The 27,534-nt window shown below is 32.0% G+C and overlaps 1 protein-coding gene across 2 annotated transcripts; it reads right to left on the bottom strand.

The window, feature by feature from the left end:
* Nucleotides 1–7,247: 7,247 nt before the first annotated feature.
* LOC114319350 (putative sulfate transporter 3.5) lies at nucleotides 7,248–19,708 on the bottom strand. 2 transcript variants are annotated; one of them, XM_028266348.2, is made up of 12 exons: nucleotides 19,183–19,708; nucleotides 18,360–18,567; nucleotides 17,379–17,550; nucleotides 15,026–15,091; nucleotides 13,911–14,024; nucleotides 9,788–9,904; nucleotides 9,336–9,462; nucleotides 8,892–9,178; nucleotides 8,161–8,351; nucleotides 7,977–8,062; nucleotides 7,688–7,764; nucleotides 7,248–7,601 (listed from the first exon to the last, which is right to left on the bottom strand). In XM_028266348.2, exons 1-12 carry the CDS (start codon nucleotides 19,493–19,495, stop codon nucleotides 7,446–7,448), a joined length of 1,914 nt encoding a protein of 637 aa, XP_028122149.2. In that variant the 5' UTR covers nucleotides 19,496–19,708; the 3' UTR covers nucleotides 7,248–7,445. The 2 variants fall into 2 exon arrangements, with proteins under 2 accessions (XP_028122149.2, XP_028122150.2); XM_028266349.2 differs by lacking the exon at nucleotides 13,911–14,024 and having other exon boundaries at nucleotides 19,183–19,674.
* Nucleotides 19,709–27,534: the final 7,826 nt, after the last annotated feature.

Raw genomic sequence — 27,534 nt, 5'->3', positions numbered from 1 at the left:
TTACATGAAATTGAAGTTATATGACTCTTAGGAAAGTATTTGCATGTATGAAATTAAGATTAAAACTAACTAATTTTCTATATTCAAAATCAAATCATAATTTAATTCTTGATTTAGCCAAATTTAGATTTAATTAATTTTCTTCATATCACACCCAAAACTTAATTCATAATCATAGATGTTCCATAACATATTTAAATTTTGAATAAAACTCTTTCATTACATTACATGCATGGGTTAGAGATCAAAATCAAATCAATGTCTAATTTTCCATAAACGTGAGCCTAGCTTAATTTTCTTCATATCTATTCCAAATTTAAACTCATAAGTCTTTCACACATGAATTTAAGTCTAAAACATTGAAATTCCAACATGTATATAACGATGAGTTTCAACTTCATGAAGAATAACAAGAATCATACTCAACTAATTACTCTCTAAATTTATTTCTATAATCTTACACTAAACTCAATTTTTCATCATCTTCTTGCTAATTCTTTTTAATTACAAGATATTGATTCCAATTACCTCTTGATTTCAGCTTCTAGATGATTTATCTACAAGATTTGAGTTTTAATTTCTTATCTAAAATCTTCAATTAATGAATCCTTGACAATATCTTGAACTCCTCTTCAATCCTTCACTTTCCCAAGCTTTTCCGTAGCCTTTCTTCACCATTTCCAGCACTAGAGTTCCAAGCTTTGAACTCTCGCTCTCTCTTTCTCACTCTCACGGGTTGCCCAAAACAATGTGAAGTAACACTTTTTTTTTCTTGCTCTCAATTTCCCTCCAGCATAACCATAGTTCCAGCAAGTAATAACAATAATAAAAAAAAGAGTTGCCTACTCTCTCTCCTCATATGCACACACACTCCATTCTTCACACTACACACGTGTACTCATCCTTGGATTCCAACACATCACTCACATGCACACACATACACATATTTGCTTAGTACACACAACCACATACACCCCCAATTCTAAATTCTTCCATAATTCAATTTATATTTTTGCTTAATTTAATTGAGTAACACTTAATCTTAATAAATTTTGATTAACACAAAATTAGTTAATTATAACTAATCTTAAATCCCACATAATTTAATTAGTCAAATTGACTTTCATTAGAGCCTAATTAAATATATTTAAATTTATCAATCCGAATCAGATTTTTAATCAAACTTCCAAAAGGTTCCAAATATTAAATTAAATTTATTATCATTATCAATTTTGATTTCCAAATCATTTAGGCTTTCAATTTCTAATCAGACTCAAATTTCCATCACTAAATTACATATTTAAATTGGACACCTTATAATTAAATTTAATTTATAATAATCACAATTCTCAATCATCATGACTTAATCAACTCCAATTTGGACCCAATTAATAAAATATCAATTTTATAGATCCGAATCGAACATTTAATTAAGCTCCCATACGGTTCGATACTCGAAATTAAACTAATTCAATTCACCAATTATACTCTCTCGAGCCATGTTGGCTTTCAATTTCTAATTCCCAAAATAAATCCTCAATAGAATCATATACGGATCAAACTAAATAATTCTTATGACCCCAAATTTAAATTAGAACAATGGGCAATTAAAATTCAAATCTCCTTAATTAATTAAGTGCTATTTATTATACGCGGTGGGGTCGTCACAAAAAGTCACTATAAGTTGTCACATCACTTTTTTTACTTTTCTGCATATCTTTTCGTAAAAAACAAAAAAATTACTAAAATAACTTGTTTCCAAATGAAGCCTTAGTATCTGAATTTTCATATGGTTCTTCTCAACTATATTGTGTAGAAAAGTATTAAAATTCATTTTTACCAATAAATGAATGAAGTGGAGAATCCTTTTGTTAGGTAAGGACAAGTTATCGGTATTTTGCTTTGTCTTGAAATAACATTTCAAGCTTTACATGCAAATGTTTAACTTCGAAAAATGACGTTTGGAAGGCAAAAATGTAAAACAGCACCGAACCACTCTATGGATGTCACGGGTACTTCTCATGACAAATACAACCTATGGGGATAGACAACATGTAATTAGCACATGTAGGTTGGGAGTTAGAGGTGAAAACGCCTTAAAACTTGGCTAAAAAAGGCTGTTCGGGGAGCGAAAATGCAAAACAGCTCCCAAACTACTCTATGGATGTCATAGAAAGCTTTCTCATGACAAATAAGACCTGTGAGGACAAAAGACATGTAAGTAGCACATGTGGGTTGGGCGTTAGGTCGAAAACACCTTAAACTTTGTTGAAAAAGGACATTTGGGGGGTTAATATGCAAAACATGCCCCAAACCACTATATGAATGTCATGGGAAGCTTTCTTGTGACAAATAGGATCTGTGGGAATAGACGACATGTAATTAGCACACGTAGAATGGGAATTAGAGTCGAAAACGCCTTAAACTTAGCTAAAAAAGGGCGTTTGGGGGGGCAAAAATGTAAAATAGCCTCGAACCACTCTATTGATATCACGGGAAGCTTCCTCATCAAAAATAGGACTTGTGGGGACAAACGACATGTAATTAGTACACGTAGGTCAGAAGTCAGAGTCGAAAAAACTTTAAACTTAGTCTAAAAAGGTTGTTCGGGGGGGCGAAAATGAAAAACAGCCCTCAAACCACTCTATGGACGTCACGGTAAGCTTCCTCATGAAAATAGGACCTGTGGGGACAGATGACATGTAATTAGCACACGTAGATTGGGAGTTAGAGTCGAAAATCCCTTAAACTTGGTTGAAAAAAGGACATTTGGGGGGTGAAAATGCAAAACAGTCCCCGAACCACTCTATGGATGCCATGGGAAGCTTCCTTGTGACAAATAAGACCTGTGGGGACAGATGACATGTAATTAGCACACATAGGTTGGAAGTTAGAGTCGAAAACGCCTTAAACTTAGCTGAAAAATGTCATTCGAGGGGCAAAAATGCAAAGCAACTCCCGAACCACTCTATAGATATCATAGGTAGCTTTCTCGTGACAAATAGGACCTGTAGGTACAAACAACATGTAGTTAGCACACGTAGATTGAGAGTTAGAGTCGAAAATACCTTAAGCTTAGACGAAAAAGGTCGGAGAGCGAAAATGTAAAACAGCCCCCGAACCACTCTATGGATGTCATGGGTAGCTTCCTCGTGACAAATAGGACCTGTGGGGACAAATGACATGCAATTAGTACATGTAGGCTAGGAGTTAGAGTAAAAAACGCCTTAAACTTAAATCCATCTAAAATATATGTTGCTTTTGTTGAACATTATATTATTATTGCCTTATTGACAATGGTAAATTCATTTAAAAGTTTTCTCTAAAATTTTTCTTCTTACAAATGGGTTGGTGGGTTGGTTTTGGGTTAACATCTCACCTCTAGTGAACAGCTTAATTAATATAGTTTGAAATACAACCTGCATTTTGCCCCCTTAGTAGATGTACAAGAAGCTTCTCCACTGTCAACTAAAATTCAAATTGATGGATCCATAACCAATAAATATGCTGGTGTTGCTAACTTGAATGGTGATAGGTCTGGGATCCCAGTCCTTATAATTGCTGACTCCACTCATGTTACTACAATACAAATGAAATTTGACAATGCATATTTATTGATCTATTGAAATGTGGCAGTTTAGGCATGTAAGACCTTGACATCCAACTCTAGTTATTGGTGTCACTTTGCTGTTGTAAGTTGGTATGCATTCAAATTGAAGAAGATGAACAGTTTAATTCACTCACCATAACCTCTGATGTTTTTGACTCAAATTATCAAGTTTTATATGCATTTATGGTACTAATGGGTGCAAATTTTTTTGTAGATGGCGTTTGGCGTGGATTTGTGGATATTCTATTTTTGTGTACGGAGGACAATTTACACTTTTGTATAATCCCGCTATTTTGTCATTCTCTGCTTCCTTGTGGATTACTATTAATCGTACAGATAACCTTTGGCATGGTAAAGATTACTTTTGGTATCGAAAGGATAATTATTGGTGTGGTATATAAATTATCTTTTGTTATGGTACATATTACCATGGTAATTTGTACCACGCCAAATGACCATTTGGCATGGTAGTGAATATATTTTTTGTGTACATATGATTCTCTGATTTGTATGGAATTATTACTGTAGGTCTCCATATACTTGGTTTGTATGGAATTTAACATCAAAAGTTATTCCTTTCTCGATAGTTGGAAGCGAAATGGATGCAAATTGTGGAATGATTGATAATATATGTATTGTTTTGTTTATACACATGATACAGGTTGCATGGAATATATACAGATTTTGGACAAATTAATTTAAAAAAACACCAAATGATATTTTTGGCGACTAAACAATTAGTAGCTAAAAAGGAACTAAATAACTTTTTCGCGATTAAATATTTAGTTGCAAAAAAAAAAAGCAAAAGACTTTAGCGACTAAAATTTTAGTAGTTAAAAAAAATAAAATGAATTTTTTTTTTTGGCGACTATATATTTAGTAGCCAAAACAAAATCAGACTTTAGGCGATTAAAATTTTAATAGCTAAAAAATAAATAAAATGAAAAAAACTTTTTGGCGACTACACATTCAGTAGCCAAACCAAAATCAGATTTTAGGTGACCAAAATTTTAGTAGGTAAAAAATAAATACAACGAAAAAAACTTTTTGGCGACCACATATTCAGTAGCCAAAACAAAATCAAACTTTAAGCGACTAAAACTTTAGTAGCTAAAAAAAAAAAAATGAAAAAGAAAAATTGGCGATTAAATATTTAGTAGCAAAAAAAAAAAAAAAAGATTTTAGGTGACTAAAATATTTAGTAGCTAAAATAATTACGATGAACAAATTTTTTTTTTTGTTTTTTTGGGAACTAAATATTTAGTCGTCCTTCATAATTTAAGTTTTTGGTGACAAAATCTTTTGTCGCTAAAAATACGCTCATTAATTTTATTTAAAATTTTTTGGCAACTAAAAAATTAGTTGCCAATTGGGAACTGTCAGCGACTAAACTTTTTTTAATCGCTAATTACCTTTCCCGACAATCTTTCAGTGACTAATCTGGCGACCAAAACTTTTAGTTGGCAAAAATAATCAGCAACTAAAAAAGTACTTTTGGTGACTTAAAATTTAGTTGCCAAAAGTGTCATTTGTTGTAGTGATGCTCTAATTATGATTTTTTCCACATTAAATTGTTGTACCGATTTGTTGTTGATTGTTTGATTGAGATTGATACTCATTGTTTAAAATTGAAACATAATCACAAATTGATATCTTGAAAGATTTTAGATTTTTCAGTATCGAAACTCTTTTTGAAGTTTCATTTTAACTCCCAAACTATCTCAAAAAATTAATTAGAACCCTGAATATATTAGAAAAAACATAAATTTAGATATTTAATAATATTTTTCATTAAAAAAAGAGAGAAAAATAAATTTTAAACAAAAAAATTTAGTATTTGTACTATTGAATATTTTCCATGGAGTTGTTGCTACCTTCAATCTCAATTTTGCAGGTTGAGTTCTCTAGATATTCATATTCATGGTTCAATATTGTTTCTCAAATATTAGAAAAACTCCCTTAGAATAAGTGTGGTCTCAATTTTTACCCATACAATTTTCAACCAACAACTACTAATCGATCAATCGTATTGAAACTAATCTAGGGAATAAGTTACCTATAATTGTTAAGAGAGAGGGAGAGAGAGCAAACTAGAAATTTTGAGCTCAATTAGTTTTCCTAGGAATGGCTCGAGTTAATTTAAAGCTTAAACCGACAATTTTAAACGAGATCTTTTACATTTTTTAAAATAACGTTTTGTAAAGTTTATTATTTAAAAAATTTATTCTACTCACTTTTTGAGATAAACATTTGATAATTAAATATTTAAATTTAATTTTTGAGAAAATTTCATTTTACCCTTCCCAACTACCATTCAAAGTCAATTCAATCCATATCTTTTTAATTATATCAATTTTGCACCTAAACTATTTGATTTTGGATAAATTTCACCCATGCGTCAGCTGCCGTTTATAATCAAACAAAAGTTGCTGACCTAGTACCGAAATTTCGTTTGAAATTTTATTAACTACCTAAAAAAATATCAATTAGACCCCCAAACTTCATTTTGTTTAGGAGTGTAATTGATATTTTGGAGATATTTGGGAGGTAAAATGAAATTTCAAATGAAGACGGCAGCAAGTGCAATCTAATTATAGATGGTAGCTGATGGTATGGGTGAAATTGTTCCAAAATTAAATAGTTTAGGTGTAAAATTAAAATTATAAGGAGTACATGGGTTAAATTGATCATCGAGGTATAATTTGGGTGGCAAAATGAAATTCCTCCCCAAAATTCCTAGTCTATTCTTTATTTCTCTCTTCCTTAGCAATTGTGGGTTTAGAAAATATTTAATAGCACAAATACATAAATATTTTTATTTAAAATTTATTTTTCTCATCTTTTTAGATGAAAAATTATTATTAGATATTTAAATTTAATTTTTCTAATATATTCAGGCATCTAGTTAATATTTGGGGATAGTTGGCTAGTAAAATGAAGTTTTAACGAATTTTTGACGTTACCTCAGCAAATTCTATGATTATAGATGGCAACTAGCGACAGAGGTAAACTTGACCTCAAATCAAATAGTTTAGGTGTATAAAGGATAGGAGTTGAATTAATTTTTGAGTACATAATTTAGGGGGAAAAAAATTTTCTCTTAATTTTTTAATATGTTCTAGGTGTAATTGATAATTGGAGATAATTTTGGAAGCAAAATGAAGCTTCAAACGAAGTTTGCTACCATATCTGATTATAGACGATAGTCGGCAATGGTGAAATTGATTCAAAATCGAATAGTTAAATATAAAATTGATATAATTAAAAGAAGGGAATAAGAGCTAAATTAATTTTTGAATGATAGTTTAGAGGGCAAAATAAAATTTCCACTTTAACAAATCATTTGTAACACCACAATTATTTTCACATTGCATTTCATGATGATCTTTTCAAACTATTTTATTTTTTGTTTTGTTTTGTTTTGTTTTTTTATTCTTTTCAATTGACTTTGATTAATGGATCGTGTGTGCATTGTTTTGGAATTTATATTTCATCTTCTAAATTCCACTTTTTTATTTATTTTTATCCTTAGCTTTCATTAAACAGTAGAAAATCTATGCATGTTAGTATGATTTTACTTATATAAATTGCTTCTCAACTAGAAAGTGACCTATAATAACCATATGTACTAAAAATGTGACTCCAACATATTGATCATATTATCATTTTAAGAATGAGTAAAACACAGAACTTGACCTCTACTTTCGTGATTAATCATCATTATAAATCTAAATCGAGCATATATTAATCCTCGCCCCTCTCACCCTGTGGTGCAGAAAGATGATTTTTCAATAATTACATGCTAGTATACTACATCACTTGCCTAATTACAGCCTTATACTTCAAATTGTTTTGAACTTTTGAGTGTAAATCTACAAGCCTCAATTGCATCTTCGATTGATAAGAACACATTCTCTTTCCCAATTAAATCTACAAATTTCGTTGCTATCAACTTCTCCATCACCTCAAGCCTAGGGTTTACTAAAGTCACCTGCAAAAATGTATGAGGTTAGAATGTAGGGAAGTTACAGTATTTGGCAAATGGTCTGTAAAGGATATATATATGTTGTAACTCACCTTAAGCCCTTTGGCTTCCAAGCTTCTTCGGACCTCAGTTAGGGTTTCAACACCCGTTATGTCAATGGATGTAACTCCTACATAGCCATATTTATGTTGTATTAGCAACACCAATACACATTAGATTATAAATATATAATAATGAAGTGTATATATTTTTTTTTCTATGCACATAGCAATATTGATATATATAAGGGTAGCATTTGGTAAGTTATTCTTGTACCATCAATGTTGCCAAGTATAAATAGTTGTCAATCTTGCTTTGCAAATTTAGTAGGTGAATTATTACCTCCCAAATCTAGCAAAATATGCTCAATATCACCATTCCCTTTAGAATTCGCAGCTGCTTGTTCATCTCTAACCCATCTCAAAATCCTACTCAAAAATTGGATAGAGACGTAAGATATGCAGTCGGTCCACAATTGTCAATATCTTGTCAAAAATGATAAAAAAGTAAAATCAAAATTAATTACCTCTCTTTTATGTAAGTGCAATTCGGAAAGTATATAGGGGAACCAAGTTTCAAAATGAGGATCCCAGGGACCTCTATTGCGTCAGGATACTGTTCTATATCGCGATACAATGTCGAGTTTGGTATGTTTCCAAGCTTGCAAGTAACAGGCCTAGCCACATATAAAAGTGCTCTGAGTATGGAAAGTCCTACCTGAAACCAAAGAATTACATCAATTCACATAATAAGAATTAGATTTTCTTAATTTTAAATTGGATGAAATGGGAGAGGAGAGATGAGATCTTGTATTGATGCATTTGCTTTACAAAATGAATGAACTAAAAATTATGATTCTATACAATACTTTAAAATTTTACATTGAGCAATCATCTCAATTATTAATTTGAATCTTCTATTTCCATCAGACAATATGCTTGTCCAATGACTTGGTATTGTTGTAACCAACTCAATTTAAATGGTTTGATGGCTAAACTACTTGGATTCCATTAACAATATTTATCGCATCCAAAATGCAGTGTTACAGCTAGCAACATTGCATTCGTTATGGATGGGCACATATTCCACGAAAATGAATGCAATTTTTCATAGTCTGTAGCATTACTATTTGGATCATCATTTGATATCGACTTTAAGCAAAGTCAAGATTTGTTAAATTTCCAAGAAGCAAATATTGAAACCATTAGATTTATATGTCATAAAATTGGAATTATGTCACTTGGAAGAAATTCTTACTGATAGCATGAGGCCGATGTCCATGCTTATGAAGGCAACAGCAATGAATGCAACCATGCAAATGCAAAAATCAAACTTGTCAGTCTTGAACATGTGATAAGCCTTTTTATACTTGATCAAACCGAACATTGCTGACATGATGATGGCAGAAAGACCGACAATGGGGGTGTAACTGAACAGAGGAGCCAAGAACAATAAGGTCAACATCATACATATGGCCATCACCACATTTGTCATTTGTGTCTTGCACCCAGCATTGAAATTAACTGCTGTTTTTGAAAATGGCCCTGCAAATTAAACATTCACGCATGCAAAAAGTATTAACTAAAACAAGTTTTCATTTTTTAAAATTAAAGATCGAAAAAGGAAAAAAAAAAAATTAAATAGAAAATGATGTAGAGTTACATAACATTCAAGATATTTGGGAAGTTCATAAGTATATACCAGTAGTTAAATAGCATGAAGTGAAAGATCCAACAATGTTCATTAAACCGAAAGCTACCATCTCCTTGTTTCCATCCATATGTTCATTTTTCATTATGGCAAAACTCCTTCCAATTGCTATTCCTTCCTGCAATAACATTTTTAACATGATATTATAGTTTGAAGTTAAATGCTAATTGTTTGGAGGAAACTAAAGTGGTAAATAAATTAATAGAATGAGGAATATCAAATAAATGAGAAATGGTTAAAATAATTGCAAATTAACAGAATGCAAGTGAGACATGTGCACCTTGTACAAGTGAACTGTGCAAAAATGGTACAAATCTCATTTGCACTCTATTTATCTGCAAATTATTTTCTTGATTCTCGTTTCCCATTAATATAATTTTCTCCTTTAAAAGAACATAAATGTAACATATGAAAAAGGTCAAGTGTGTTGTTGGGGTTCTTACAGCCAGAGCCACCATGGCAGTGATGATCCCAGCTTGTATAGGTGCTGATATGTACTTAGGGTCAAAGTTCAAATGTTTAATGGATAAGGGATTTATTCCTTTCGACAAGTGACCTACCTGCAATCAAAAGCCCAAAAACAGATTAAGAATTTTATGATAAATCATAAGAGCATGATCATAATAGTAAGAAATTTCGGATCATCTTTCATGGTTAATTAGCACATTTCTCTACCCTCATCAAACTTTTTGAGATACATGTGCCCAATATTGTTCTTAATATGCTTCATTTTTTTTCCCCCCCTTTTTGGGTCAAGGGGAAGAGGTCGAAGATGCCCCTAAGATCTATTAGCTCCAACTCACATGCATGCAGAGAGAGAGAGTCAAGGAAGGATGGCGTACGATGACTTCCATCGCAAGTGAAGGAAGTCTGAGTTGGGCATTTGCAAGACCAGCTCTCCTTTCTCTTCAAGTTCTTGCCATTGTTGACTCTTACCAAAAGAAGGTAGAAATTTTGGTAGGTTTGTCTCCCCCTCTCTCTCTTTGTGTATAAATAGAGACGGGAGGGAGAGGGTGACTTGTATCATTAGAAATTTGAGAGATAGAGAGCTACGAGTTGAGTGAGAGTATATTTCTCCTCCTCTGTTTTTGTATTTGCTCTGTTTTAGTGAAATTCTCATTTTTGTTTCGTTGACATAGGCATTTGACCGAACCATGTAAATATTTGTGTCTTATTTGTGTGTGTGATTGCTTGTTGTTCATTTTTTGGGTGTCCATAATCCTAACAAGATCGAACTAGGCTTAAATGACTCTTTGACCACTAGGGCTTCGTCCATTGCTCATTTCTCTTTAATTTTTTTATTTATTATTTGAAAAAAAAAATGTTAAAATGGGATTCTTAACTCTAGTTTTGAAAATTCATGTTGAATAACCACAGAAATCGTAAATTAAATTTGATTTTTTGGTAGTTTTGTGAACAAGAGCATTTGTTTTTCATGAGTTATGGATTCAGTCTCAAATGATTCCTCTCTCTTTCTCTCTTAATGCATTTACAATCATAAAAATTAGAAACTTCAAAATACAAAAATTTCAAGATAAGATCGTGTGATTAAAATTGCATTGGGAATGAAAAAATATCGAACAAAGAATCCCATGTCTTTATATTCTATCAATTTTGATGACATTTCTATCTTTTCTTTAATATTGTAATGCGAAAAAAATATTCCATTTAACTATTCTTTTCTCTCTCATACTATAATTTGGTTGATGCCATAGTATGAGTGGAGTTAACTAGGAAAAATCCATTTTCACTTTTTAGGTCTTGGAGCTATCTGGGAAAAATCCATTTTCACTTTTCTCTTTTTAGGTTTTGGAGCTAGCTAAGAAAAATCCATTTTCACTTTTTAGGTCTTGGACATTTTCCAAAACCTGAATTAACAAAAATTGCCAAACAACCACATGGATAAGCTGTGGTGCAGCTTTCAAGCAATTTGTCCAAATCATGAGGACAAGTAAATCAATTAGTTCCATGCATTCCTACAATTGTATAATTATACAAGTTGTGTGTGCCTTTATATATGCTTTCTTGAGACATGTCCAATCACTATCTTATGTTGTCTATCTCATATTAGCAGTTTCGTTGTCAAGGGTTCTTGGCACCAATTGTAAATTGAAACGTTTGAAATAATATTTTTTGATGATGTGTTTAAATTGACCTAATATACCTAATTGACGAATAATATAAACGTGAGATATATGGTGTAAGATTAAGTCTAAAGTATGAAAAGATTTCTCGATAATTAGGGGGGAAAAAAATGTAACCATAAAAAGTCCGATTTACTATCTCTTTGAGTGATGTGGAGTTGTTTCAAATCACAAAAATCAATTTCTTTATAATAAAAAAAATTAGTGGGAGTTTTGAAACTTATGGTCACAAGGATTTTTTGTTTTTATGTTTTTGGAGGTGTGTGTGGAAATTGAATTGTGATAACTTTAGCATATTCATGATTGACATGAAAATAATAAAAAAAATTTGACCCAATAATTGTTGAGTAAAAGCAAAAAACTCTTTCTAAAGAAGACAAAAAGGAAGGTCAGATCTGTTTCTGTTGTGAGATAAACTTCGACACAAAGGTGCAAAGTCTTAATGACCAAATAATTGTAGATTTTTTGGCCATTGGTGGGTTACACATGTCATGTGGCCTTGCTCTGAGTACTACCACTCATTAAATCCTACATCTCTCCAGATAAGTTTGTTCACACAACATGCATGTTATTGGTGGAAAACCATTTAGGTGGTTTTTAGTAAAGTAAAGAAATTCAAAACACCAAATGAGTTATTATTGATCTTTTAATTATTTGATAAATGTAAATTAATATTATTTTACTAATAAAATTTTTCTCTATATTATTGATTGAAAACAATTGATGTTATGTGATGGTTTGAGATTATATAATAATTACTTGTTAGTGGGTGGAGTAAATATTCATAAGTGTTTTAGGAAGCAGGTAAAAAGTCAACTTCTAATTTTTTATCCATTTTGAGTCACATCACCTCTCATATAACTTACTCACAAAAAGATAAAATAAGCTAAAAAAATAAAAAATTAATTTTTTACTAACTTTTCAAAACACCCCAAAAGTAGTCTTGGAGTACTATATGACATTGTTTATATCATAGTTGTCAAATCGAGATTCGTATCGTGAATCGAAATGACCTTATACCGAATCGTGAATCGAATCGAATCGTGAATCGTAAAGATTCGGTCACTTTTTTAAAATTACTTTAAAATATATATTTACACATTTAGATGTTAAATATATCTTATGAATATGAAATATTTAGACTTAAATCAATGAAAATGTTATTTTGAATGATAATCACGTATTTTAATAGGTAAGAAGTTAACAAAATTCTTATGTAAGATCACTATCATACTTTTTTTCTTTTTAGATATTTCTTATCAACCATTCTTAATAAAGATAATAACCAAATAAACAAATTATCAATTTCCAAAATAACAATAATTAACAACGATATTGATATTTGGACAATAAGTATACATATTTTTCTAAGTAATAGTGAACAAATAATAAGAAAGAATTATTTAGAATATTTTATTGTAAAGCCTAAAACATTTTCAAAGGTATAACTGACTTCACATATGTAATATTCAATTTAATAAAATAGCAATAGATAATTCATAGTGTAACTTTAATCTTAAATATCTTTAGAAGATATATTATGATTTTTTAAAGGGGAAAAAAATGAGAAGAAATGTTAAAAATATGTTGGGTCTGACTGAATCTGATTGGATTTTATTGAAAACTTCATGATCACTAAAATAATAACAAATTATGTATGTATGTTGGTTATTTTGGTATTAAACGCTATTAGACGTTGTATTATGTCATTTTCACTAAAAATATGGAGAAAGAAATAGTTGAAAATAAGTCGGACACAATAATTTAAAAAATTAAATGAATCGTAAAAAGTGAATTGAATCGTGAATCGATTGTGAAATCGTGCGATTCATTAGAGATTTACTTCCAAAATGGATTCATCCATAGATTCGTATCGATTTTGCAAAAAATTCGAATCGAATCGTGAATCGAATCGTAAATCGTAAGATTTTGATAACAGAAAGATTCACCTATAGATTCGTATCGCTTTTGCAAAAATTATGAATCGAATCGCGAATCGAATCGCGAATCATAATCGAATCGCGAATCATAAGATTCTGATAACAGAGGTTTATATAATATTAATTTAAAACTAATCACCTAAAGAAAACTTTTACGCGTGGCACATATTGATTCACAACCCACATAATGTATTTCTCATTAATGGGGAATACTATATAGATATTATCACATAATATTTTTAAAGAGTCTAATAATTTTTTTTTGGTGATTAACCATAACTGGAGTGACATAAAGTGAGTAGTGCAAGGCAAATAAATATTGTTTGAGGGGTGTTTCTATTTATGTTCACCAATTTTCTCACCATAGCCATAGCTCTCTTACATTTATGAGACGAGGCTATGGGAGCTTTAAAGAAAAACAGGTCTACTAAAAAATTCACTAGTGTAATAAGTTGAAGTACAGAAGAGGAAGAAAGACTAACAATTTCAATGCCATGTTTCTCTGCATGAGCAAAATAAGCAAAAAGACCGCCAATAACCACCACCACCATTGGACCCATTGCTGATACCCAGAACAACCTTGGTCTCTTTTGCTTCTGCAATTTCAGTATATTTCACTAAATATCAGTAAAACTAACTATCTATATACACCTAAGACAAATAATATTATCCCCAAAGCTTTTTTAAAAAAAATCAATTAGACTCTTGTTTTACTCCCCAAAGTGCCCCCATACATGTTTAAGGGTCTAATTGATTTTCGAAGAATAATTTGAGAATAAAATGAAGAGATTTTATCTCATTATAATGATAAGTGACAACAGGAGTAGTGCGAGTTTAGATGTAAAATTAATATAATTAAAAGGACAATAATCTACTTAATTTTTTGAAGAACAATTTGGAGGTAAAATGAAATTCTCTAACGCTTCGTTTGTTTGAGCAAAAAATATTTTCTAATAGAAATCAGTTTTTACGAAATTCTTTTTCTGAAAAATATTTTTCTATGTTTGGTGGTGGTGATAGGACAAAGGTGGATTCGGAGGTGGTGGTGGAGTGGCCGCAGTGATGATGCCAATGGTGATAGTGGTGTGTTGGTAGAGTTGAGAGTAATCTAGTAGTGTGGTGATATTGGTAAGACTTTAGGTAAAAAATATATATTTTTTTCTTTTTTTAAAAATAAAATACATTTTCTGCTCATATAAGTTTATTTTCCTTTGATCATGAAAAATATTTGTTGTAAATTATTATTATTTTTTATTTGTTCATTTTTTTCTATTATACCAAATGTACAAAAATAAAAAAAAATATTATTCGTTCAAACGGAGTGTAATAGTAATCATGCTTTTTATGGATGTAGTACACCAAAGTATATATACCAATGATGTCCCTAACCCTTTTCACTGGTGTAATCTTGTAATTAAAAAAAAATTATTTTCATTAAATCAATAAAATCTCTTCTTTTTTTTTTTTTTTTTTTCTCTTTCTTCTGTGGATAAAGAAAAAAAATAAAAAAAGTATTCACAAATAATAATAGTATGTAAATACATGGCTATACATAAATATTGGTGTATGTATGTACAAGTACGGACAGATAACTCACCACAAATCGAGTGAATTGGAGGAAAGCAAGGAAAATTATACCCACAATTGCGCTCTGCCAGTGCCACTATAAAATAAACAATAAATAAAAAGTAAATTAATTAACAATTGAATGGCTAAAAAAAAATATGAACAGTAATGCCATACGAATAGATTGTTTATAGAGAATATAACGTGATTTATTTCAAGTTCTATTATTGTCAAGGTTTTAAATATCAGTACTGGAGATGAATTGGTATAGTTGTCATAATTGGAGATGAATTGGTATCAAGAATCAAGTGACATAATTGTGAATTTTAAGAATGATTAGTTGCAGAAAGAGCTTTTATAGCTGTCAAATCAGCTGTGTTGGCCAAGAATTAGGTTATGAATCGACCGACGCACTTTGGTTGTGTTTGGTAGAGTTTTGTAATTATAATATGAGAGTATGAGTTGTATTTTGAGTTTGTAAGGTTTGAAATTATAATTTGAGTGTAGAAAATTTGTTTGATAAAGAGTTTTAAAAATAGTTTTGAATTAAGTGAGGAATTGTTGATGTGAAATTTGATATTTGATATAAAAATTTATAACTCATAACCAAACATACAACTCAAAATTATTTTAAAGCACATAAAAATTTTAAAAAAATCAGAAAATGTTTTTCTTGAATATATAAAAATTAACATATCAATTGCAAAAAAAAATAAAAATAAAATAAAATACTATTCCGGTCAACCGGCCAGACGACCGGTTAGGCAAAATTTGCAAATTTTTTTTTCAAAACTCACTCCTGGCGTAGACATCTGTGTTTCCAAAACACGTTCCAAATATCATATTTAAAACTCAATGTAGAATCACATTTTGAAAACATAAGTAAACAGAGGCTTTATGTTTGCTCAATATTTTCCTATTATTATTTATCACACACAAAAAAAGAAAGTAATTTGATCGTCATATGACTCAACTTTGGAACAAAGTTAGGGAGGATAGTAGAATATCTTGTAGAATATATATGGGAATATGGATATTTTTTTTTGAGTAGGGCCATGTAGTCTAGACAAAGGCTTCTCCATTTCTTGCTATAGATGTGATGTAAACCATAAAATTATATTCTTTTGTCCATAAATTTCTTTTTACAGCTCTGTATATGGCTGTAACAAATACAAAGATTCTGAGGGTTAAAAGTGGCTAAATACCAGCCCTTGATTCATATAAGTTTCCTTTTTTTATGAAGAAGTTTATTCTTACTTTTTATTATGGTTCCATCAAGATAATGATAAGGTGAGAATAATGTCAAAATTGTTAATATTTTAGTGGAATTTTTATATTCTTAGATGTTTCTTATAAATTTGTTATACATTTATCACATATAAGCACATTTTTTTTTGGACTAACCTTTCATCAATTTTAGTGACTGCATTTGAGAGTCCAGTTGAGCGGTTGGAAGCCCACTTTGGACTTATCTTGGTGATGAGCCCAAAACCCTCTCAACTGGACTGTCTAACCCAATTGCTAGATTGAAGAAAATTTCTGGTTCTGTCTAGTACAACTCTGGAACGTTAGTTCTAAGGCTTATTTTGCACATGATGTTTATTTACGAGTTTCAAAAATTAATTCCGCACTTATTTTTGAAAACTTGGTTGAAGGCAAAAAAATTTGGACTAACCAGTCGTCCGGCCGGTTGACCGGAACAGTGCAATTATTTTTTTATTTTTTTGCAATTGACACTTGTTAATTTTTATATATTCAACAAAAAATATTTTCCAAATATTTTAAAAAATTTTATAAGCTTTAATAGAATTTAAGTTGTGTGTTTGGTTATAAGTTGTAAGTTTTTGTATCAAATATCATATGTCACATTAAAAATTCCTCACTCAATTCAAAACTCTTTTCAAAACTCATTTACCAAACAAATTTTCCACACTGAAATCATAATTCCAAAACTCACAAACTCAAAATACAACTCATATTCTCAAATTATATTTAAAAAACTCTACCAAACACTACCTGTATATTTCCATCCATTTATATATACACCAAAGAGTTATGATACATATACATAAATATAATTAAATTACCAAAAAATATGAAAAATGTATATATGAGCATGGTTATATTAGAAGTTTTCTCATGTATCCTCTTTATTTTCACTAGAGGAAGCTTTATGATATTGATATATGTATATTCTTAATATATATTTTTTGGATTAATTTTGTATACATTGAATTAGTGATGCAACAAATAGTGTGGGTATAACACAAAATGGTAAGATGACTTGTAGTCAAAATGTGAAAGGGATAGAAAAAGAAAGAGAAGAAAAAAAGAGAGGAAGATGGAGAGGGGAGTAGTGAGAATTGTGGGAATTGATTGATTACCTCATCTCTGTGGCTGAAAATAGAACGCAAAACAGAAACGACGTCGGTTTTGGTGGTAAAATGAGTCACACCAAACACGCCTTTCAATTGTTGTAGGATAATAATAATTGCTGTCCCTCCCATGAACCCAGTGATCACTGAATGCGATAAAAAATCTATCAATATTCCTAGCCTGCACAATATACAAGTGTTACCACAATTATTATTCACGATAATAAGTTCATAGTTACAAAATAGATTGATTCAGTAGAAGTAATTTTTATTTTATCAACAGTTACTAATCAATCCTATTAATTAGATTTATTTATTTTTAAGTTTTAATAAATTCAAAAATAAATAAATAAATAAAATATTATTTTTTAGGTTAAATTCAAAAATAAATAAATAAATAAAATAAGTTAAAATAGTGAATAAGATAAATATCACATTAAATTCATAATCAATTTACTTTTTCTCTTATAAATATTATATCTAACTTAAAAAAATATAACCATCTTTTCAAATATAAATATTTTAATCTTTTAAAATAACCAAAGATTAAAATACTCTATTCAAATAATCTACATACAGAGAACAAATCGATTTGGTTTTTGGTTACTTTTTGAAATTGTGAAACATTTTATGCTTTTAAAATTAGCAATGATGAAAAATTTGACCACGGAAATATGTAGACAAAAATGTTGGATAGAAATTCATTTCAAATATGAATTTTTCTATATAAAAATTAAATTTAAATCGAAGGCTCTGACTAATTGGGTAAAATGTCCACACAGTTACACTAAATATGGAAAATAGGATCAGCAAAAAACAAACTTCCCCACTGATAGGACTTATCCGAACAAAAGAATAAAGTTGGGACTAATTGGTTTAATAGTTTGTGAAATGGGATTTATTGGTAAATTTTCCTATATTATTAGCTTAACGTTTAAAATCTATCAATGAAGTAATTGTTTGTCTTGTCTCTTTGTCAGTCTCTCTTACCGTAAGAAACCCATAGCAGTTTGAAGGAGGCCAGTGAAGAAAGTAGCAGTAAAAACCAAATGAAGATACAATTCAGGCTCTTCAATTGGTGATACTTTCCCTCCAATTATTGATGATATAAGCAATGAACAAGCCGCCACTGTTCCTACTGCCAAATGCTTTGAGCTTCCGAATACCGCATACACCAGCGGTGGCACAAAGCTTGAATCTGCATTTCCCCCAATCCCGACTCTTTTATTAATTAATTATACAAAATCCAATTCACTAATACCATTAATTACATTACTGCACTGTTTGTTTGAGAAGAAAACATTTTCACAAAAGTATTTTTTGACATACGATTTGACAGTCAAATCAAAATATTTATTGATTGTACATTTTAATTCATCAATAATTTTTTTTTTTATAAAAAAATTCAAAACATTTCTCGTAATCAATGAAAACAAGCTTATCACCGCATTACTACTGCCATCACCGCGACGCAACCATCCTACCGCTACTACTGCCTATCTGCCACCACCCCCGCCACTACTATTACCATTACCCTATTGCCCGCTGCGACCACCACATCACCATTATTACCACCACCTCCACTATCGTTACTATCATAGTACAATCATTCTATTGCAGCCACTACCACCACCAACGCCGCCACTACTAGTCTACCATAATCACCAACACCTTTGTCTTACAAGCAAACATAGAAAAGCATTTTCTACCCGAAAAATAGTTTTGTTAAAAAAAGTGTTTTTAAAGCAAAATATTTTCTGCGAAAACAAACGGAGCTGGACCACGTATATTAATTGGTAGATGTGAAGCTTACAGAGGCCAATGATGGGAGGAATGTTGGCGAGCTTAGCGTAGCTGATTCCTTGAGGTATGGCGAGGCTAGCAACGGTGATTCCGGCAAGAAGATCATACTTGAAGAGACTTAAATTGTATTTTGGTAGCCACTCGAAGACCGGAACGAAGTACTGTATCACTTTCTTGGTTTTTTTGGAGAATGGCTGGTTCTCAAACTGCTTGAATGGATCGTCCGGGAAGAAAGTCTCTTTCAGGTCTTTCTTCAACGCCGCGCCGAAGCTTCTCTTGTTGGCAAAGTTTACCTTGTGAAGAGATTCACTAGGATTTGCCATGGCTGCTAACTTCTAGAGAGAGAGAGAGAGAGTTTTTGGGTTATGTTAGCTAGTGATCAATGTGTCTATTTATAGAAGCAATGGCATGGAAAAAAATAAAATAAAATAAGATAACATAAAAAAAAGAAGAAGAGGAAGAGAAGACAAAGATTGAATGAAATAAGAGAAATTTGACCAGTAGTCTATATCTTATCATGGGAAAATATATAAAGTAATTGATCTGACTTTTGATTATATTTTTAAAGAAAATTACTACTTTTACTTTTGTTAATAGTGTGAAGCTTTGTCTCGACATGTTTTTGTATATATATTTTGATATTTCATAAAATTTGATTAATTTTAGAGTTTTGAAATTAATGATGGGCCAAATATTCAATAACCTTTTGAAATGACTAAAGTTCAAAATTTTAAATTTTATTCTCACATTTTTACTGGTTAGATAACTCCTTAACTTGATTTATGTATTATATTATATACGAGCTAATTATCAAATTCTAAAGGAAAAATGTGACATTATGAGACGAAATTTATTCCTTAATAAACTATAACTAGATTAAAGATTTGCATAGAGGTTTACACATGAAAAGAAAAGAGAAAGGAAAAAATGAATAAAATAGAGCAAATATTATTTTTTTTATTTTTTATTTTTCACTTACCATTTCCTTTACCTTCACAAATAATTTCTCAAATCGTAAAATTAAACATAATTTTGAAAAGTTAATTATTATTTTATTCTATTTTCAGTATTCTATCAAATTTTTAATCCAAACACACAATTAAAAATCAAACCCAAAACTTCTAACAGCAGAGTTGTCACTTGGCACTAGAATGGCCCAATCGGTTAAACGATTACCACTTAATGTTATGTCATAATTATATGTCGGTGAGATAATTACACTTTTAGCAAAACATTATCACATCATATTAGATCCAACCAAGATGATAGACAACTTATTGTTGTCATTTTCTAGGGGTACCGTCAAGGGCTTGGCTTCTGTCCAGTCCTTAATCGGACTGGACCTTGCTGTTGGGCCTGTGGGGGTTCACCACAGATCTCGTTTTGATAATCTGAACCGTCAATGTGTAGCACTCGTCGAGTATTATATGCCTGAAAAAAATCACATATGATATCGATAGTTATGTGATCAAATCAGTTTTGTATAAAAAAAATGGACGGTGAATAAATTAACGGTTGACAAAAATCTGTTTTGATCACATAGCTATCGATATCCGATTAATATGATTTTTTACAATCATATAGTATTCGATGAGTTCTACACATTGAACGGTTCAGATCATCAAAACGAGACCCGTAATGGACCTCCACGGACCCAACAGCACGGTCCAGTCCGATTAAGGACCGGACATTTTGTCAAATTGTGAATATTTCAAGATAAGAAAGAAAATGAAAAATTCCAACTAGTGTCGGTTGTTTAGTTGTTGTGATGGATAGAGTCAATTATTTTTTGGTTCAAAATTGATTTATTTGAAACATAAGTTAGGTAAAATTGGTACTTCCAAAGGTTAAAGATTTTACCTTTTTTAAGGAATATAAAATTTGGATCCTTGTAAATTCTGTTTTTGTAGTCAACATTTTTATGCCTAATTGCAACTTGAGGTTGTAGTTGGTTGGGTTGAGATTTATTACCCAGTATTGGAGTACTTGTTCATTGTATATTGAATCTAATTAAATTATTATTTCTAGAATTATATTCACAATTAAATAAAAGAAAACATGCTCAAATTTGTTTCCAAGGTTTCTTCTTGTTCATAAAATATTGGATGTAATTGCTGATAAAAAAATAAAAATAAATATTGGATGTAATTGAATTACTCGTGTGGGCTCCTATTGTTTAAAAAGAAGACAAAAGTCAAGTGATCTAAGAGTTGAAATGTTTTTTTTTCCTCTGACCTGTTTGAGCTTATCAAGATTAGAACTGCTCTTTGGCTCAAAACTTCAATCTAGGATTTCCCCTCTCAGTCATCGACATTGTTCTCAAATGGAAGTAGATCAGAGATTGTGGCTGAGTTTGTTTGCAGCTGTTATCAGTTAGGCTGCCTTGTGTCATTGTGTTTTTTTTGGCTGGTTGGTGCCTTACCAACTTGGCAGTGTGCTAGCATATAATTGGACTCTCTCTCTCTGGTTGCAACCTAGTTGCAATTGGTTTGATTGCTATGATATTCTTTGCATCCCATCTTTATCGATTGTATCCATTGTCTTTTACACTGATGTAAATCAATAAAGTTTTCTTTTGCCAACCAAAAATAAAAAATAAAAAAAAAACCAAAAAAACAAAAGAAAAATAAATCTTCTTTTTGTAGGCGAAAAAAGAAATTTATTGATGTAAATGACAAGCAGTATAAGAGTAGTACAATATAAATAGATCATCGTGACAAGGCCGGAAGAAAATGAAGCTATGTTTAAAAGGGCAAAACCACATAATGGAGTAAACAACCAATTTTAGAGTGAAAAAAAAAAAAATGTTTATACTTCATATTCTTTGAGAGAAAGTACCTTCGTTGCATCAAAATCATCTTTATCAATGATATCAAAACAAATTATAAAATTTTCTTTATTATTTAAGTTGAACTATTTTATTGAATGCCTTTTATATTATATCTTCGATTTTGGCTAAGAAATTGATAGAACAAACCATCAAACTACAAGGAAATTGATATAACAAACCATCATTTTCCCCGGACTCATCAATGGATTTTAGAATTCTTTTACCTGCCGAGTAATGTTGACGTGATAATTTGATCACTCTCTAAATGAGATCGTGAGGTTCTTAGAGAAAAAGAAATTCAATGACTTAAAATCCGAAAAAAATGTTATGATAGATCCTTCAAATCGTCTGGCTACTGTGGAACCAACCATAAGAAACTCGTACTCGCAATAATCCTTCCCAATCTTGAGTAAAGGATTCTGGATTTCATTTGGAAGGGAAAGGAAAAGAAGAGGGAGGAATAGATGCACAGGCATAACTAGATAAGGTAATAAAAAATTAAAAAACGAAAAACCAAATATAGGTTAATGTTAGAGACAAAAGTGTCGGAAAAGAGTAAATGTAGGATGGAAAGACCAAGTAAATACCTGTCCAATTTGGAAATAGTGATGCTAGAGATCTCTAATTTAGAAGCTCTAAACACACTCCTAATGAGGTGAAAAAAAAAAAAAAAAAGACACAGCACTGACAGTGGCAGTGGGTGGGACATCACTAGTGGCACTTCTAATTAGAGGTCCCAAGCATTTTTTATTTGGAAATAGATAGAGGAAGCTTGAGATATGGAGATTTAAGTGGAACTTTGTAAGAGAAAAAGCGGGAAAAATTATTTGAGATCAACAATAGAGAGACAATTGAGAGAAACTAGAATCTATCTCACCAGGCCTTAGAATGTCCATTTGCTTAATAGGCCCACTTTGTGATTCATCTATCAAAAATCTAAAAATTTGAAGATAATTTGTGATTATGTATCAATTTTAAATAGTAAATAACAATCCCAATCAAAGACAAATCGACACAACGATTTTAACGTGGAAAAATCACAATTGGAGTGGCTCCAATTGTGATAAAAAACTACGGGCTAAAGCCACAAAATAATCCACTAAGAAGACACAAAAGAATTATACAAGTGTACTTTCAATTACCTAGCGAATCCACACCCGAATCGAACTGACCCCTATGTGTCTCTTCCAGCCCCGTCTTCACCTCAGAATTGTCTCGCTCAACGTTGAAACCACAACGCCAATGTCGAATCCATGACGATGAGCCACTCTGGAATCCACCAAAGCTTCAGGCCCAAATTTTACGGAATCCACCGAAAAACAACTCTCTTTTTAGAAAAAAAAAACAAACTAAACAAACTCTTTGATATAATCCATTCAATTCATGGTTAAACTCTCATAGATATCAAAGGAAACAAGCAAAGAAGCTCTAGATGAAAATCCTAATACCCAAGAAAAAGATCTGGAAGCCGTATCTTAAAACCTGATTGAACCGCAACTTTTATAGCAAAACAGATTCGCGATCTCTACTCGAGTGTAGGAAAAGGCCACTCGAGCGGAAAAATACAACTTCCAGTACTTTTGTAGGTGAGTGAAACTTCTGAAACAAACACTTTCGACTACAATTTTGCCTTTTGCTTTAGGGGTATTGCCCGTCGACCCCGCCCAGGCTCTACCCCGGACCCACCAATGGGTGGAGCTGACTGGGTAGCTCGATCTCCGATATAGTCAGCGAAATGGAAAACATGAAAGAATTAACTTCTGAAACTTCTCTGCAAGGCATAATTCGGGTTGGATTCGCATCTAAAAACCCATAGCCTCACTGAAATAAAAGTTAAACAAAATTACAACTGAAAAGAGTTTTGTCAAACGGAATTACCAATAACAAAAACCTAACAATCTGCCACCACAGACTCTCGCACAACAGGTTCAATGTTAAATTCTAAGGCCCAACCACACTATTACTAGGTCTAATACCGCTTCTAGATCCACACCAGGTTTGAGTAAGCTTGAGCCACTCAAACTTCTTACAAATCTAGGTGTGAAAATATGATCATTATATCTTTGATAGCCCATTGCTATGCTGTTTGTTTGGTTTCCAACTACCATTAATGTGTCACATGCTTCTTTCTTAAGCTCCTTCCCCATTGACTCTGGAACTATCGTCTCACTCCTCTAGCTCATTTTCTTCTCCACTTCAACTATATGACTTAACCCATGTGTCTTGACCTCTTTTGCCTCATTATCATTTTGCTCCAGCTCATGTGCCGACTCATCATCCCAGCAGTCATCATCTCCCTCTCCTCTGCCCACCCTACCATCATCAAACTTTTTATCTTTACTTGAGTTATAGTTTTCAACATTCTCATGGCATCATTATTGTTTTAGCAACGGTAATTTTCTCTTCAAATACCCTAATTAGGTATATGACTCATTTGCATTCTAAGTTTATCATTTTGTTTATTGATTTCATGCATCTGGTGGCTATCTTGATCTTTACACATACAAAGGACTCTTGTTGGCACATATCTTCGTCAATACTTAAAACTTCGCCCCATAAGTTGCCTATCCTATTAAAATTGGTTATGTTCCAAGTTTAATAGGATTCCATAGTAGCTTAGTCACACATTACACTCCTGTTTAGGACTAGGCCCGACTTCCATTCAATCATCTCCTTACACCATCCCCCAATCAATTCCTTGATGACTTTTATCTTTTGATTCATCGCTTATTTTGATTTGAAAGCTAACACTACATCTCTGCCTTTACCTTTTCTCATAAGTATGTCTTATATTCCTCTCTCCTCCATCTTTACCTTGAGACTAATGTTGGCAGACATTGCTTTGAGACGTACTATGACACTCTCACACAACCATCCATTATCTATTTTCTTAACCTTGATTGATATTATTCCTCCACCCATATTGGTATTTCATTTGTTAGCTTCTGCATAGGATCTTCGGTTTGTAAATGTAGTCCTCCACTTCTCCTTTCTATGTAGGGTCTTTGGTCTTTAATTGGATTCCTTTCACTTATTCATTTTTCTCCAATTGTTGACTGCCTTTTTTTTGTTGGGTATAATGAAGACCCTTTTTCACCCTTCATTATTTCCATAGTCAACTAGCTTCACTTTGATTGCCTTGTCATCCATCCAAAACCTATTTGTTCTTTGCACGACTACTTTGGCTGCTACAATGCAATCAAATCTCACGAGACCATCTCTTGTGTTTATCGCTTTTCTTCTCTTTTGTGGTTTGGACACATCCTTTACCACTACAAATTTAGAAAACATGTTGAAAAGCCTCTCCGAATCCACTGAGCTTGGTAGATTATCCACAAACATTGTGAATAAGCCTGCATTTGCTTCATTTCTCCATAGACCTTGTCTTCATCTCTATCTCAAAACAGGAATCCACCCATATTGGTTTGCCATTTTCTTAACGATTTAGGTGATAAGTTGACTACCTCTAGTGGTTTTTTATCATCCATATTACTTAGTTACCCAGTTATCTAACTAAACTATACAACATGAGTTGTGCTATTCAAATCAGACCCATTTTTCAAGTTTAACAATCAATCAACCAGATACTCTCATGTGTTATTTATCTATCTCTCATATCATCTCTAATTATTAGTCAATCATCTCACTTACACATCATTAGGTATATAAAATGGATCTAAAAGGTGGATTTTATATCATTTTCTATACAATATATGAATTGGTTTGAACTGTTCCCAGTCACACAGTGGGTATGAGGTTACTATAGAAAGCTACAGAAAGTAACTGCTATTAAGGTTCAGTTGTGGTCATCTATAAAGGCTTAACAATCATGATGAAAAAACAAGTGACAGTGAGCAATAGCTCTCTCTCTGACATTTGAAGCTCTCTCTTCTCCATCTTATGCTTAGTCCAGCAGCTAGTGACTTCAACCTCTCAATTCTCACTCTCAGTCAGACGGTGAAGTTCCAGCTCTCAGCAGCGTTCGATCACTATTTCAATGTCGCCATCGTTAGCGACAACTAATTAGTTTGTCAAATATACCATCAATCATCATTCGAGTAAGGCTTTTAGCATATTCTTTGTCCTGATTTCATTTGGGTTTGTGATTTTAGGGGAAGCAAAGAGCAGCTTGGTCCTGCCTTTCCCAGTAAAAAAGTTTTCGCACTCCACTTGTTCAATAAAATGCTTCAGTGAAAATGTAATGGCACAAGGAGGAAATGGAGGTTAGATTCCGGTAGTGAGGCAGCGGGATAGAGGTGAAGCTCACGGCAAGGAAGATAAGCATGGATTGTTCACTATATTTGTGGATAATTTACCTTCAACTATGGTTGCGAAAACTCTGTTCAAACTCTTCACACAGTTTGGCATAGTTACGGATGTCTTTATACCCTTCAAAAAAAGGATAGTATCAAACTCTAGATTTGGTTTTGTCAAATTTGATTGCCCTGTAGCAGCAGACATTGCCATCCAAAAAGCGAATAGACTGTTGGTAGATGAAAAGGTGCCAGAAGTTAAAAAAAAACTACCAATGTCAAGAGCAATAGAGATGATTAGAGAAAGAGAAGTCCTCATACCATCAGAAGACCTCTTAAAACTAACAGAAATAGGGGTGATGTTTTATATACAGGCCTAAGATTGTTCACTGAAGTATTAAAATGGGACACACCCACTGTGGCTGGAAAAGTAAGTTTGACCATAAAAGCCAATAAAGAAGGTCATGGATGGCTCTATGATAGTGCAATAGTGAGACTTAATTCTGAATGCTCTACTTTTACCATTAAAAATGCCCTGAATGAGAAAGGGTTGGATCAAGTAATGCTCAGAAAAGGAGGAGGACGAGATATAGTATTAACCTTCAAATCTCAAGAGGAGTTGAAATCAAATATTTGCAATATCAAAGAATGGTTTAAGGATTGGAATCAGTTTGTGGTAGAATGGAAGCTAGGATTTTATCTCGAACAAGAGAGATGTGTCTAGTTGAGGTGTTATGGCATACCCTTAAATCTCTGGAATAGGGGCACAATCAACAACATTGGAAGCATTTGGTGTACTATTCTAAGCTTGGATGGACATATTTATCAACCAAAGTCCTTCTCCTATACCAGAATCAGAGTGGCCACATCTTGTATGGAGATTATTAACAAAACTATATTTTGGAGTACAAGGGGAAACTACATCTCATTCTTGCGTGTGAAGATCATTTAGCAGATTTTAGAAACTTGAAGCACAATGGCTTAGAAGAGTGCAACTCCAACGAAATCTGTGGTAGTGGTATGGAAGAAACAATTCCAGAGGAGTGCTATAGGGAGAAGGAGGTTAAAAGTGTGATGGAGGTAAACACAATTGTTAAGGAGTCAAAGTGTGATGGAGGTTTCAGCAAAGAAGATGAAGCATGTACCAAGGAGGTAGAACAGAGGTCAGAGCCTAGTGATTGTCATTTGAGAGAGGAGGTAAACACAGTTGTTGAGGAGACCATGATGGAGGAGTCAGTGCACAACCCAAAAATTAATGTTGAGCAAGTCTTTACTCCGA

Source organism: Camellia sinensis, chromosome 13, assembly GCF_055761805.1.
Source record: "Camellia sinensis isolate YWXY chromosome 13, ASM5576180v1, whole genome shotgun sequence".
Classification (NCBI taxonomy): Eukaryota; Viridiplantae; Streptophyta; class Magnoliopsida; order Ericales; family Theaceae; genus Camellia; species Camellia sinensis.
The sequence above is the reverse complement of the archived record's forward strand: the minus strand, read 5'-3'. Positions and strand labels throughout refer to the sequence as shown.

Bases quoted from the DNA above. Each gene is read 5' to 3' on its own strand.
- LOC114319350 (XM_028266348.2), bottom strand. From the start codon at position 19,495: ATGGCAAATCCTAGTGAATCTCTTCACAAGGTAAACTTTGCCAACAAG. The intron at 15,092-17,378 runs GTAATCAATCAA...TTTATTTTATAG, and splicing joins TTTTCAGCCACAGAGATGAG to TGGCACTGGCAGAGCGCAAT. The intron at 7,602-7,687 runs GTGAGTTACAAC...ACATTTTTGCAG, and splicing joins TGGAAGCCAAAGGGCTTAAG to GTGACTTTAGTAAACCCTAG.